This window comes from Dromaius novaehollandiae, chromosome 1, assembly GCF_036370855.1.
Source record: "Dromaius novaehollandiae isolate bDroNov1 chromosome 1, bDroNov1.hap1, whole genome shotgun sequence".
Classification (NCBI taxonomy): Eukaryota; Metazoa; Chordata; class Aves; order Casuariiformes; family Dromaiidae; genus Dromaius; species Dromaius novaehollandiae.
This window is the reverse complement of record NC_088098.1, coordinates 218,878,606-218,892,720: the sequence shown is the minus strand read 5'-3', so window position 1 is coordinate 218,892,720 and position 14,115 is coordinate 218,878,606. Positions and strand designations below refer to the sequence as shown.

Here is a 14,115-nt window from a genome sequence, read left to right as displayed (position 1 = left end):
CCAGTGCTCGGTGCAGGGGCAGTGCCCGGTGCCCCGGCAGTTCCCCGTGCTGCTGCGGGGGTGATGCCGGGTGGCTGGTGCACGGGCTGTGGCCACTGCGGGGGCAGTTCCCGCTGCCTGGTGCGGGGATGGTGCCCGGTGCAGGGCGGTGCCCGGGACCTGATGCCCGGTGCCCGGTGCCCGGTGCCCGGTGCAGGGCTGTGCCGGGACCTGGTGCCCGGTACCTGCTGCACAGTGCCCGGTGCAGGGCTGTATCCGTTACCCCATGCAGGGCTGTGCCCGGTGCCCGCTGCCCGGTGCCTGGTGCCCGGTGCCCGCCCGCCGCAGCCCCACCTGGCCCCGCCCCGGGGCCCCGCCCCCGCGCGGCTCAGCCAATCCGCGCTCTCCCCACGGCGACGGCAGCGGGGTGGCCCCGCCCCTGGGCTCGGGCGCGGCGGCGGGGGCGTGGCCGGCGGGGCGGGGGCGTGGCCTGCGCGCGGCGGAGGTGTGCGGGCGCGGGGGCGGGGCCTGCGCGGCGGGGGCGGGGCCCGGGCGGTCGGGGCGGGGCCGGCGCGGCGGCGGCGGCGGCGGCGGCGGGCGGCGGGCGGCGGCGGCGGGAAGATGGCGGCGGGCGCGCGGGGCCCGCGCGGGAGGCGGCCGGTGAGCGGCGGCGGTGGCGGCGCTGCGCGGGGGCCGGGGCCGGGGCCGGGCCGCGGGCGGGGGCTGCGGCGGGAGGAGCCCGGCCTGGGCGCCGCGGGCCCCGGCGGGTGCCCGGTGCCGCTGCCCGGCGGGCCCTGGTGCAAGGTGCCCGGGGACGCGGTGCCCGGGCCCGGCGGGGCCGCCCCCGCAGCCGGGGCAGGGCGCGGCGGGGGCCGGGCCGGGCCGCAGCGGCGCTGCCGCGCCCGGTGCCCTTGTGCCGCCCGCGCCGGGCCCGCGGCTGCCGGGGCGCCGCGTCCTGGGCCCCGCGTCCGGGGCGGCCGCGCCGGGCCCTGCTGCGGCCCGCGGGGCCCCGCGTGGGCGGCCCGGGTCCGGGCCGCGGGTGCAGGCCCGGGGGGTCCCCCGGGGCGGGGGGGGGGGGCCCGGTTCGGGTGCCGCGGGCGGTGACCCCGGGGGTGTCCCGGGGGGGCCCCCGGGTGCGGGGCCGGGGTGTCCCGCGTGGGTGTCCCGGGTGGGGTGCGGGGCTGTGGGGCGTCCTGGGCGGTTGCCCCGTGTCCGGGGGTGTCCCGGGGGGGTGACCCATGCGTGAGGCCTGGGGGTGTCCCATATGGGGTGCCCCACGCGTGGGGCCGGGGGTGTCCCGGGTGGGTCCCCTTGGGTGCGGGGCCCTGGGGGTGTCCCGTGTGGGGTGCCCCACATGCAGGGTGCTGTGTGGGGCCCAGGGGTGTTCCATGTGGGGCGCCCCACGTGCAGGGTCCCATGTGTGGTTCCCCACATATGGGGCCTGGGAGTGTCCCCTGTGGGGTGCCCCATGTGCAGGGTCCCGTGTGGGGTGTCCCCTGTGGGGTGCCCCATGTGCAGGGTCCTGTGTGGGGTGCCCCACATGTGGGGCCTGGGGGTGTCCCGTGTGGGGTGCTGCATGTGTGGGACGTAGGTGTGCCCCACATGTGGGTCCCGGGGGTGTCACATGTCGGGTGCCCCACATGTGGGGCCCTGGGGGTGTCATGTATTGGGTGCCCCACATGTGGGCCCTGGGGGTGTCCCGTGTGGGGTGCTGCATGTGTGGGACCTAGGGGTGCCCCACATGTGGGTCCCGGGGGTGTCACATTTCGGGTGCCCCACGTGCGGGCCCTGGGGGCATCACGTCACCCTGCGGGCCCCGGTCAGGCTGGTGCCGCGTGCCTGGGCCCGGGCGAGCCCACCCCGGGGTGCCCCACTCCCCCCCGTCCCCTCTGGCGGCAGAGCTGCCGGTGCCGGTCCACAGGCCCGGGGGTGCCGGCTCGGCCCCGGTTCGGCCCGGCTCTGCGGTGACCCCCCTTCCTCTCCCCCAGCTGCGGCGCTGACGGGACGGGACCGGACCCCACCACCGAATCGCAGGTAGGAGGCTCTCGGTGTGGGGCGCGCCGTGGGGCGTGGGGCGCTGCCGGTGCCCTGCGCGGGCTGGGGTTGGGGGCCCGGCCCGGGGCCACGTAGCGACCCGGTTAGCGGTGTGCTTGCGGGCGAGGGCATCGCGCTGGCTCCTGCCCCTCTGCCGTGGCCTCGTGTGGGGCCCGGCCGACGGCGGGTGCTCGGCGGTGGGAACCGGCTGTCTGCGGCGCGGCCCCGGAGCGGCCCCTGCGCGACGGCTCGTCAGAGGTCACCGTGGGGCTGCTCGCTTGGCCCCGGAGCACCTCGGGGCCTGGAGGTTAATCTCGTTCTCGTGTCCAGTTTTTTGCACTGCAAACGGAGCTCAAAATCGAAGCGTTCCTCCAGCCCTGGACTTGCTGGTCCCTCGCTGGGCCGTGCTGCGGAGGAGCTGTTTAACAGCAGCGTTGTCCTCGCTCCGCCGGGACTCGCCGCCTTCCGGCTCCGCGTCTGGGATGGGGCACTCGGCAGCCCCTGCCCAAAGCTGCTGTGCTGCGCGGGAGCTGCCGCGCCAGGCCCGCTCCTTGCTGTCCGGGATTGCTCCATAACGCTGGCTTTGCGGGAAGCGCCTGGCTCCAGGTTGTCCCGTTGCCGCCTCCCTGCTCTGGGACAAACGATGGCTGCACCGGTGCCCCGTGCCGCGCTGGCAGTGCCCGGGGTGAGGCTGCCAAGGGCCGCGGGTCCGGGCTGTCCTGGGAGCCGGCGTTCCTGGAAACCTCCTCGTCCCCCGGCTGACGGGGCTGGACTCTGTCCTCGTGCGGCCGAGCCGGAGGCTTTCGCAGATAAGGGGACCGAGGCCGGCAGGCCACGTCCCGAGCATCGCTGCCCTTGGAAGCGCGGTGCGGCACGGCCGCGTCCCCGTTTCCCCCGCGGTGCCTGCCCTCCCGTCGGCTCTCGTTGTCCTGCGCTGCCGTTGCTTGGGTGGCCGGAGCTGGGCTCGGAGCCGCCGTGACCGCACGGACCGCTGCTGACCCGGCGAAGGGGCTGCCGCCGTGGCTCGGGCCGTTCCTCCGCGTGGGGTGCCGCCGGCTCCGCTCCGCGTGTCCCACGTGCCGGTGAACGCTTCCACCCCGCTCCGGGCAGCATCCCAGCGTGCCGGCTGCAGCGCGTGTGGGCCTCGCTGCGGGCGCAGCCTCTTCCAGGGCCCCCGGGCTGCCGTGGGGCCTTGTCCTTGCGCTGGCACCGGCGGGGCATCCGCAGGGCTCTCCCTGGCCCCGTCCCGGGGTTGGTTTCTCCTCCACCGTCTGCACGGTTTGTTGGCCGTGGAGGCATCATGGGGGGCTGGCGGTGAGAAGGACGCGGCCCTCGACACCCTGCCCGGCCGGCGCTGCTGCCGACGGTCCCGCGTGGCATCTCCCTTGGCACGTGTCGGTCCCTGTCCTGTGCCCCAGGCAGGTTTCACGGCGTTTCTTAATCGAAATACCGTGTGATACCAAGTCAGAAGTCTTCCAGGAAGCGGTGTCTCATGTGCGCCCTGTTGTCTTTCTCCAGCAAACCTCTAGTCTCATCAGGGAGAGTTTTAGTCCAAAACGATCTGTTTTCCGGAACCTCAGGTTGGACTGTCTGCATTGTCCCTGCAGCAGACGTCCCGGGCGGGTCCGGGGCTGTGTGCACGGCCCGGCTCGGCCCCCCGGCGTTGCCTTAAAGCCCCGTTTCTCCTGCGGCACAGCACAGGCAGGCTGGTGGTTTCTTGACTTGCTCTTTAAAACTCTGGTGCAGGATGTCTGGATGTGTTGGTTTTTCGCGAGGTCTAACTATAGTAACTGCAGCAAAACTTCACCCATGTCGGAATGGGGAGCTTGTCGTTGTGTGATATAAATACATCTGGCTGGTTCCTAAAATACATGCAGGGAATACATCTGCCTCCTCCTGCGTTATTGCTGACAACGTTATGTTCAGCTCGCCGTGGACTTGTTCCGTTCATTCTTAACGCGTTTGCAAAGTCCTCAGGACGGCTGCCTGGGAATCATCCTTCCCAGTCCCGTGTCGGCTCTCTACCAGTCCTGCTGCTCCCGGTCTGCTGCTGTTGGCTTCCTCTTCTCCCTTTTCCCTTTGTGGTTCGGGCTTGCTTTAATAGCCGCTCTCGTTTCCCCCCAGGCCAACTCCTGCGCTGCGGTGAGCTCTTTCTGGCCTCCGTGCCCTCCTCGGCCGTGCCCGTCCCCGGCGTCTCCCGAAGCAGCCCCCGGTGCCCTCGGGCGGTCCTTCTCCTGGCCGATGTGACTCGCACGAGCTTCGCACCGGTGCCTGCAAGGCTGCAGGTTTGCACAGCGCGCTCGGCACGCGCGCCTGGCCCGGCCCCGCTCCGGGGCAGCCGTCCCGGCAGCGGCGGGGTTATTTCTGGCGGGTCGGGCTGCCGGGAGCGCAGCAGCTGTGACTCACGGCGCCGGGGCTGTGGCACGGACTTTCCGAGCTGTCAAGCTTTCCGTGCGCCGCTCAGAGCCCTGCGCCGGGTCCCGCGTGCCGGCGGCGGGCGCGGGGCGAGGAGGGGGCTCTATAAATAGCCCTGGCGGCTCCTCGCAGTCGTGCCGCACCGTCTGCGCGGCGCGGGCGGGAGCTCGTGGGGCGCCGCGTGCCCCGGTGCCCGGCCGCTGCGGGGAGCTCGGGACGCGGGCGCGGCGGGGTGAGCGCGTTTGCGACACCGACTTCGCTTTGAGGAACCGCTTGCTGCTTTCACCGCTTTCCCTGGCTGCGCTCGGCCCCGCGGGATCCCCCCTGCCAGCTTCCCTCCGGCTCCTGGCTGCCGCCTGCCGCTGGCCCCGCTCGCTGTGCCGTTCGCGTCCCTCGGGGACGGCGAGCTGCGTTTCCACGCTGCTCTGCCCTAAGCTGCCTTCCACCGTGTTCACCCGGTTCCTCCCTCGGGTCCGGCTCCGGCGCAGAAGAGCCTCCCGGGTGTGATCTCCCCACGTTCCCTGCCCAAACTCCGGCTGCTTACGGGAGCTCGCCGGGCAGGCTGCCCTTCCCCGGTGGCTGTCCGGGCCGTCGGCTCCTGCGCCGGGGAGGACGGCTGTGCCCCGCTAGCAGCCTCGTGCTGCTGGGCGTGCTGAGCCGCGGTCCCGCTCTGCCGCGCCGGCCGCTTCTGCGGGACCCGGTTTTGCAGCTCTGGGGGGCCAGGCCGGGCCTCGAGCCTCGCCGTTCGCCCGCGCCGTGCCCGCAGCTGCGTCGCGCTGCGCAGGTCCGTCCCGCCCGCTCCCAGAGACCTCGGGGAGCCGCAGGAGAGCTGCTGCTCTGCCTTCGCCCTCCTTTCGGCTGCAGCACCCTTGTCCTGGCAGGGGCTGCCCTCGCGCCGCTCAGACCCGCGGCCCCTGCCCGCGGTGGGGCGGGGAGCAGCGTCTGCCCCGCTTTGCCGCTGCAAGGTGTTGCCCCGCTCGCTGCCTCCCTCCTCTGCCCGTGCCTGGCTCGGGACCGTGGTGCTGGGGAGCTGGAGCAGGGCTCCAGGCGGGGCCTCTCCCAGCCCAGCGGGCTGAGGACGAGATTATCCCAGGCTGTTCGCGCCTCCCAAGATAGCGACTGCGGTTCGGATGACAGCCTGCTGCCGCGGGCTCGCCGCCATCCCGGCTTCCTGGCGCGGGGAGGGTGTGCCGGGGAGAGGCGGGCGGCAGGAGCGCTGCGCGGGACGGCGCTCCCGGGGCTTTGCCGCCTCGTGGGCCTGGGGCGAGGGCGAGAGCTTCCCCCCGAGCTGCTGGGGAGGGCGGGTGGACGTGCTGGCCGAGCTGGGAGACCCCAGAAGGGCCGGGCCGGGCCGGGCGGGCGAGCGGAGACGGGAGATGCGGGGGTCCGTGCGTGGGCGTGGAGGCCTGGCGTCACCGCTGCAGCGCTGCGCAGGGCTCCCCGTTGGGAGCGGGGCTCCCGGTGTTGGCGGAGCGACGTCCCGGCTGGGCAGCCGGCCCCTCGCCCTGACGCGGCGCCCGTCCCGCGGCCTTGGCGCGGCGCCCTGCCGAGCGCTGCTGCGTGCCGAGCCGGCTCCCCGGGTGCAAAGTGCGGAGCCGGGTGTGGAGGCAGGGCCCGCGGCCAAGAGCCTCCTCCTGCCCCGGCGCCCTCGCACTTCCTCTTCCCCGTCCCCACCTCCCGGCGGCCCTGCGTGCCCCGGGCTCCGGCCAGGAGGTCCCCGCGCCGCCTGGACCGCAGCCTGGACGAGCTGCTGGCCCTGGCGCAGGGGCTCAGGGAAGCTGCAGCGGGGTCGGCGCCGCTTGCCAGAGCCCGCGCCTTGCCTCTGGGGCGAAGCCGTCGGCTTTTGGCTCCTGCCGCCGGCTCTTGTGCAAGACCTGGCAGCTGCCGCCCGCGGTCCCGGCCCGCGGAGGTATGTGACGGCGGGCTCGCTCTGCCCCGTCCCGCCGCCGCTGCTCCCCGCTGCCTGTTTCCTGCCCGCCCGGCTCTGGGGACAGCCCTGCCTGGCAGCGTGTCCCCACCTGACCTGCCTGGCGGGGTCGGCCCCGCGGCCCCTCGCGCCGCCATCCCGAGGGGTCCCGTGGTCTTCCTCACCCGGGAGGTGGCTGGCCGGCAGCGCCCGCCCCCGCGCCGCTGGGGATGCTCCTGCCGCTGGCCTGGCTGCGGTCCAGCCCAGCCGGCCCTCCCCTCCCCTCCCCTCCCCTCCGGGCCCACCGCGGTCGGGGAGGCGGGCGTGCGGGGATGCCCCGTGGCAGGGGGACCTGAGGAGCCCCCGCGCCGGGAGCAGCTGCCTCTCTCCCTCTTCCCGGGCGGGTAACGTGGGATGCTCAGGGCCGCGGGGCAGCTCCGGGCCTGGGACGGCAGGGCGCGTGCCGGGCTGCCTCCAGCTGTCTGCGCGTCTGGCCTCGGACAAGCAGCGGCTTGTTCCCTTCGGCAGGGAACCCCGGCTGGTCAGAGAGCGCTGGCTGCTCCTTGGCCGGGAGCCTTCCCCCTTCCTGGCGCTTCCAAGACAAACGCTCGCGTGCCGGCGGCCTCGCAGGATGGACACGTTGGCGCGGGGCGATGCTGCATGTCCCCACCTCCCTGCTGGCACGTGGCACGGGCTCTGCGGCTGCCCTGCCCTCCCGCTGTCGCCCCGTTCCCGGGGTGCTGGGCCGCTGCAGCGTGTGGGTGCTCCTCCCTGCCTCCGTGGGTCCGGCGGGGCGGGGGGGCCCCGGGAGCGCCCGCGTCCCCCCCTGAGCTCCGCTCTCTCCCCGCAGCCCAGGCCGGGGTGGCAGCAGCATGGAGTGCGGGGCCCCGCGGACCGGCCGCCCCGCCGTGCCCCCGCGGCTCCCCCAGCCAGCGCTCGGATCAGGCCCCGTCGGCGGGGCGCCCCGCCGCTGCCCGTGACCCGTCCCCTCGGCTCCCCGCCCGCCTCCGGGCCTCCGCCCTCCCCATGGAGAGGATGAGCTGGCTCAGCAAGCTGAACCCCCGGGCGGCAGGGCACAGGGCCCCCCGCAGCGTCAGCCTGCAGAGCCCCGTTACGGCCGACCCCGAGACCTGCCTCATGGTCTTCAAGAACCACTGGTCCCAGGTGAGCCGGGCGGTCGCGGGGCTGGGCGGACGGGAGGAGCCCGGAGCGGGGCTGCTCCCCACCGCCTTCCCCCCGCCGTGGTGCTCAGCGCCGCTCTGCCCAGGTGCTGCGGATCCTGGAGAAGCGAGGCTCCAAGCCGGCCCCCGACGACCTCAGCGCCGTGCGCAACAACACCTACCAGATGCTGAACCTGCTGGCGGAGGACCGGCCGCGCGGCGAGTCGGCCATGGGGCCCATCCTGGAGTTCGTGGTGTCGGAGAACCTGCTGGAGCGCCTGCTGTGCTGGCACCTGCAGGGAGACCTCACGGAGGAGCGCAAAGTGGAGCAGCTCAAGCTCTACGAGATGCTCATCAGCCAGGCGCGGCAGCCCCTGCTGCAGCACAAGCCCGTGCTCACGCCCCTGCTGCGGCTGCTGAGCCTGTGCGCCGAGCCCACCTCGTCCCTGCTGGAGAACAGCCTCGTCCTGCTGCTCAACCAGCTCTGCGTCTCCGTGGCCAAGGAGCCCTCCATCCTGGAGCTCTTCTTCCACAGCCACACGGACCAGGGCCCCGCCAACCTCATCATATTCTCCCTCCTGATCCCCTTCATCCACCACGAGGGCGTCCTTGGGCAGCAGGCCAGGGACGCGCTGCTGCTCATCATGGCCATGTCCGCCAGCAATCACGCCGTGGCCAAGTCCATCACCGATAACTCCTACTTCTGCCCGGTAAGGCTTGAGGCGGCGCGGGGCCGTGCGGGGTGGCAGGGCTGGCCTGACCCGACCCGATGCGTCGCTCCCCGGCACGGTGACGGCAGTGGGGCCCGGGCGGTCCCCGGCCTGCGCTGCAGATGCAGGGTTGCGCTTGTTTGGTCAGGAGCCGCAGGACGGAAGATCCCGCCCTCGTGGCCGGGGAGCTCTGTGCCCTTGGAGCAGGGAGGTCCCGGAGATGCTGTGCTTGGCGGCAGGTTGGGGATGGGCAGGGACTGGCTCCCCGGGGACAGCAGGGGACGGAGAGCCTAGCTTCTAAGCAGAGCTCCCCTGCTTTGAGCTGGGGCGGCCTTGGGGCTCGCGGGGGGCCCGAGGGGCACGGTCCCTGTGCCGCCGGCTCCTGGTGGGCAGGGAAAGCAGGTCCGGGAGACGCCGTCCTGCCCGAGGGATGGTGGCACAGCGGGCCGTGGGGCTCCGGGGGGTCCGTGCTCCCGCTGCCGGAGCTGGGGCCCCGTGTCCTGGCCCTGCCGGCTGCGGGTCCGCGCGGCGTTGCTCAGTGCCTGTGTCCCCAGGTCCTGGCCACGGGCCTGAGCGCCCTGTACTCCTCTCTGCCCCGCAAGATCGAGGTGAGGGGGGACGACTGGCACTTCCTGCGCCGCGAGGACTGGATCGGCGTCTCCTCGCTCGTCCTCTTCATGAACTCGCTGGAGTTCTGCAACGCCGTCATCCAGGTCAGGCTGCGGCGGCTCCCGCTCCGTTGCGTCCCGCTGGGCTGGGGGGCCGCGCTCTGGCCCGGCCCGGCCCGGCCCTGCTCTGACGGCCTGTGCTCCGCAGGTCGCCCACCCCCTTGTCCAGAAGCAGCTGGTGGACTACGTCCATAACGGCTTCCTCGTGCCCGTCATGGGGCCGGCGCTGCACAAGGTAGGGGCTGCTGAGGAGCAGGGTGGGGAGATGCCCCGGGCTCCCTGCGTGGCGCGGTGGCCCCTCTCCTCACCGATGCCCCCGTGTCTGCTCATCCGTGCTCGGGGTGCCTCGCGGGGATCTTTCCTGCTCGTGTTTGCCTGCGTGGGGCAGGCGGGGGGCCCCGCAGGGTGCCCGGGGTGCTCCGCGTGGTCCCAGCCCCGCGCTGAGCTGCCGTCGCCTGCAGACCTCCATCGAGGAGATGATCGCCAGCACGGCCTACCTGGACCTGTTCCTGCGCAGCGTCAGCGAGACGGCCCTGCTCAAGACCTTCCTGCGCTTCGTGCTCCTGCATCGGCACGACAACAGCACCATCCTCGACACCCTCGTGGGCCGCATCAACAGCAACTCGCGGGTGAGAGGCGCTGGGCTGCCGCCGGCTGCGGGGGCCCCGCCGCGGGGCTGCCGGGGGTGCGGGCAGCTCCCTCACCGCCTTTCTCCCCCCAGCTCTGCATGGTGTCCCTGAGCCTCTTCCGGACCCTGCTCAGCCTCAACTGCGAGGACGTCATGCTGCAGCTGGTGCTCAGGTAAGCGGCCCCGCGGCGCGCGCCGGCTGCGCTCCCCGGCCGCGTCTCGCCCCCGTCCGCGCCCGCAGCCCCGCGCCTCCCCGCAGGTACCTGCTGCCCTGCAGCCACGTCATGCTCAGCCAGAAGCGGGCCGTCAGGGACCTGGACATCTACGGCAAGACGGCCGCCAAGTTCCTGTCCCTCATCCCGCGGTGCTGCCGCCCCGAGAGCCTGCCCCCGCCGGAGCGCGAGGAGGAGCACGCGGCCTGGTCCAAGGGTACGGCGCCCGGCCCGCTGCTGCGTGCTGCCCCGCGCCGGCCGCGGGGGCTCGCTGGGCCGCGGGGCTGGGCCCCGGTGGGGCACCCCCAGGCCGCGGAGCGCCGGTTGCCGCCTTCCCCGGCCCTGCTCCGCCCTGACGGCCCCTTCCCTCCCGTCGCCCGCAGGCCACGGCAGCCCCAACGTGGACACGTCCTCCGTGGTGACGGTGCCGAAGCCCTCCACCCCGTCCCGCCTCTCCTTCTTCATGCGCCAGCAGAGCTTCGGCCCCGAGGCGGCCGGCCCCGCGCCGCGCTCGCCCGGCACGCCGTCCGGCAGCCCCGGCCACCGGGCAGCCAGGTGGGAGGAGGTGTCGGAGCTGGACAGGAACTACCTGGAGTACCTGCGGGACGCGCGGCTCAGCATCGACCGCTGCGTCTGGGCCTGCCGCGTCTGGTCGGCCCCCTACGACGGGGAGGAGCCCAGCGCCGGCGGCCCGGCCCCGGCGCCCGACGGCACCCTCCCGCTTGGGCCCGACTGCTTCGGCGCCCCGCGGCCCCCGGGGCCCCCCACCCCGCGGACTAAAAAGCGGGGCCTGCCGGAGGAGGGGGCTCCGGAGGGGCCGGCGGGGGCCCCCGGCGGTGGCGAGCCCCGCGCGGGCCTGCCCAGCCCCGACGCCCCGGACTCGGGGACCCTGGTGAACGGGGCCCACGGGCTGGCGGAGCCGAGCCGGCCCGAGGGGGACGTGGCCGTGAAGAAGGTGCGCAGAAGCCCCCGGGGCGAGGGCGAGGGGCCCCCCGAGCTGGAGCGCCGGGTGCCGCTGGCGCAGAACGGGGCCCCCCCGGAGCCCGCTGCCGCCCCGGCCCGCCGGCAGCCCCCGGGCTGGGAGCCGCTGCAGTCGGTGGATTCGCTGCTAGACGAGCTGCTGGCCAAGGTGCCGGCCGAGCCCAACGGGGCCGGCGTCAGCATCGAGAGGTTCACGGAGGAGCTGCGCGCCATCGAGGCCGAGATGAAGAACGGGAGCGCGGCGGCGCCCGGCCCGGAGGAGCCGCCCCGCTCGCCCGACGCCCCGCTGTGCCCAGAGGAGGAGGAGGCCTACGAGAGCTTCGCCTCCCTTCCCGACAGCGAGGCTCCGGCCGGCCCCGGGGAGGCCTCGGCGCGGGCGCTGCCCCGGGCGCCCGACCCGCTGTCGCTGATCGTCGCCAGCCCCCCGCGGACGCCGGGGCAGCCGCCCAGCCAGCCCTTCACAGGTGAGAGCCGCCGGGACTCGCGGCCAGGACGGAGCCGGGGCTGGAGCGATGCGCTGCGGGGGGGGGGGGGGGGGCGAGACGCCCCTGCAGGGGCGGGTGGCCGTGTCCCCATGGGCGCCCACCCCCTGTCCCCGCGCAGGCCCCTTCGTGACCGTGCTGTTCAGCAAGCTGGAGAACATGCTGCACAACTCGCTCTACGTGAACTTCCTGCTGACGGGGCTGGTGGCCCAGCTGGCCTGCTACCCGCAGCCCCTGCTGCGCTCCTTCCTGCTCAACACCAACATGGTCTTCCAGCCCAGCGTCAAGTCCCTGCTGCAGGTAGCGCCGGGGGGGCCGGCGGGGGGGGTCGGGCCTTGCCTGGGGCTGGTGCCTGCCAGCAGCGCTGCTCCCAGCCGCCCAGGGCAATTCCTCCCGCCGGGAGCTCGCGCAGCGTTGGGGGCTGCTCCCCCTGAGGGACCCCCCGTCCTTGGGCTCGCGAGCAAGGTGGGGGGGAGCCGCGTGGGGCCCCGCCGCCCGGCCGGCCGGTCTCGCTGCTGGGAGGGGAGTTTCGGTGTCCTGTCCCGCCTGGGCTGGGGACGTGTCGGACGCTCCCGTCCCTTGCACTGCCGCCCCTTCCCCGTCCCGCCCTGGGTTCGGGGGGGCTGGGCGTCTTCCCCCCGTCTCCCTGCAGGATGCTGCCCCATGGCTCGTGCCCGAGCCCGGTGCCGGCTGCTCTGGGCCTGGGCTGGGTGGCTCCGAGGCTGGGCTGGGGTTGCTGGAAGCCTGCTGGGACGTTGGGCCGGCCTGGGGCGCGGGGGAGCCGGTGCAGCGCTCCGTGCGGTGCCGCCCCACTGCGCGTGGGGTGACGCTCCCCTGGCCCGCCCTGCGCGGGGGCCGCCGTGACGCTGCTCCCGGCTCCCGCAGGTCCTCGGCTCCGTGAAGAACAAGATCGAAAGCTTCGCCGCCAGCCAGGAGGACTTCCCGGCGCTGCTCTTCAAGGCCAAGAAGTACCTGATCGCCCGCGGGAAGCTGGACTGGTCGGAGGCGCAGAGCGCGGTGCCCTCCCTGCGCCGCTCCGAGACGCTGGGTAGGGCCGGGGAGCCCGCGGGGGGCAGAGCACGAGTGGGGCGGGGGCTGCACCGAGGGGGGCTGCGTGTCGTGGGGTGCAGAGGGCCGGGGGCTGCACCGAGGAGGGCCGGGGGCCGTGTGCCGCTTTGCACGGAGGGCCGGGGGCTGCACCGAGGAGGGCCGGGGGCCGCACCGAGGAGGGCCGGGGGCCGCGTGCTCCTTTGCACGGAGGGCCGGGGGCCGCACCGAGGAGGGCCGGGGGCTGCGTGCTGCTTTGCACGGAGGGCCGGGGGCTGCACCGAGGAGGGCCGGGGGCCGCGTGCTGCTTTGCATGGAGGGCCGAGGGCTGCACCGAGGAGGGCCGGGGGCCACATGCCCCTTTGCACAGAGGGCCGGGGGCTGCACCGAGGAGGGCCGGGGGCTGCGTGCTGCTTTGCATGGAGGGCCGAGGGCTGCACCGAGGAGGGCCGGGGGCCACATGCCCCTTTGCACAGAGGGCCGGGGGCTGCACCGAGGAGGGCCGGGGGCTGCGTGCCGCTTTGCGCGGAGGGCCGGGGACTGCGTGGGCGGCGGCTGGGGCCGGGCTGTCGCCGGTAACGGCCGTGTCCCCGCAGTGAAGAGCCGGAAGCCGTCCATCGGGGAGCTGATCCTGCGGCACACCAACAGCCCGACGCGGGCGCGCCAGGCGGCCCAGCTCGCCTTCCAGCACATGCGGGAAGGGCAGGTGATGCACGCGCTGGCCGGGGCCTCGCTCTTCCGCAGCTCGGCCGAGAAGCAGAGCGAGGCGCTGCGCGTCAAGAACGCTGTCTACTGCGCCGTCATCTTCAGCGAGTTCCTCAAGGAGCTGGCGGCCATCGCGCAGGCCCACGCCGTCACTTCGCCCTTCCTCACGGAGCCCCCCGAGGAGTGACCCCCCCCCGGCAGTCGCCTTTTTAATTGCGCCCAGGACACGGACCTTTTTAATTTATTGGGGATGAATGTTTTGCTGAGAACTTGTTGCAATATGTACAAACGAGACTGTCCGCTGCCTGTCCCCGCGCGCGCGGAGCCCGGCCCGGCCCTGCCCCGGGGCCGGCTGTGGGGCAGCCCCCGTCCTGGGGGTCACCCGGCCCGGCGGAGGGGTGGGTGCGGGTCGCTGCACCGGGGGCGGCAGGGCAGGACCCTGCGCAGCCCCACGCTCGGGGCTGGGCCCTGCCTGGGGTGCGTCGGGGGGGGGGCACGGCGCTGGGACAGGCTGGCTCTGCCCCCCGGCGCCCTGCTGCCCCCCTGGCCTGGCGCGGGGGCTCAGCGAGGCCCCGGTGTCACCCACCCGCCTCCTCTCTATGCAACACCAGCGGCTCCCCCCGCCCCGACCTGCCGGGGGGGCGCGTGCGGGGGGCCGGGGGGCCGGGGCAGTGCATGCGGGGGGCGGCGTGTGTCTGTGCTGTGTACGAGCCCTTCTGTAATAAAGGTTCTGGTCGAGGGCAGCGCCTGGCTCGCGCGCCGGGGCCCGGGGGGACGGTCGGCGCCGGCTCGCAGCGGCGGAGGACCCCGTGCAGCAGGTAGCGGCTGCGGCAGCCGCCGGTGCAGCCCGCCCAGGCGCAGCGCCCGGTGCCGCGGGGCCCCCTCCGCCTCTCCCCGGTGCCCCCGGGGAGCCCCTGCCCCTCGGCCCCGGCTTCGCCGTCCCCTGCACCTTGTCCCTGAGCGTCTCCCGGTTGGTGTCGGCCTCTCTGACGCCCAGGGCCTGGGCACTGCCCTCGTCCAGCGCCGTGGATGGACGGGACGGGGCAGGGTGGGGTGGGGTGGGATGCGGTGGGGTGGGGTGGGACAGGGTGGGGAGCAGAGGGTGACCCGGGCCGGGGCAGCCCGTGGCCGCCCCGCGTCCCGGAGCCCCGCGGCACCGTTGCTCCCTGCCTGGGCGGTCCTGCCCCA

At 74.5% G+C, this 14,115-nt stretch overlaps 1 protein-coding gene across 3 annotated transcripts; it reads left to right on the top strand.

The window, feature by feature from the left end:
- The first annotated feature begins 531 nt into the window (after positions 1-531).
- Positions 532-13,670, top strand: FHIP1B (FHF complex subunit HOOK interacting protein 1B). 3 transcript variants are annotated; one of them, XM_064505327.1, is made up of 13 exons: positions 532-639; positions 1,968-2,013; positions 7,185-7,498; positions 7,602-8,204; positions 8,807-8,917; positions 9,021-9,107; positions 9,334-9,501; positions 9,594-9,673; positions 9,760-9,929; positions 10,096-11,157; positions 11,297-11,475; positions 12,061-12,223; positions 12,819-13,670. In XM_064505327.1, exons 3-13 carry the CDS (start codon positions 7,361-7,363, stop codon positions 13,112-13,114), a joined length of 3,057 nt encoding a protein of 1,018 aa, XP_064361397.1. In that variant the 5' UTR covers positions 532-639; positions 1,968-2,013; positions 7,185-7,360; the 3' UTR covers positions 13,115-13,670. The 3 variants fall into 3 exon arrangements, with proteins under 3 accessions (XP_064361397.1, XP_064361396.1, XP_064361398.1); XM_064505326.1 differs by having other exon boundaries at positions 8,759-8,917; XM_064505328.1 differs by lacking the exons at positions 532-639; positions 1,968-2,013 and adding an exon at positions 4,164-4,298 and having other exon boundaries at positions 8,759-8,917.
- Positions 13,671-14,115: the final 445 nt, after the last annotated feature.

Coding starts and splice junctions, on each gene's coding strand:
- FHIP1B (XM_064505326.1), top strand. CDS start 7,361: ATGGAGAGGATGAGCTGGCTCAGCAAGCTGAACCCCCGGGCGGCAGGG. Junction 8,205..8,758: donor ATAACTCCTACTTCTGCCCG/GTAAGGCTTGAG, acceptor CTGTGTCCCCAG/GTCCTGGCCACGGGCCTGAG. Junction 12,224..12,818: donor GCGCCGCTCCGAGACGCTGG/GTAGGGCCGGGG, acceptor GTGTCCCCGCAG/TGAAGAGCCGGAAGCCGTCC.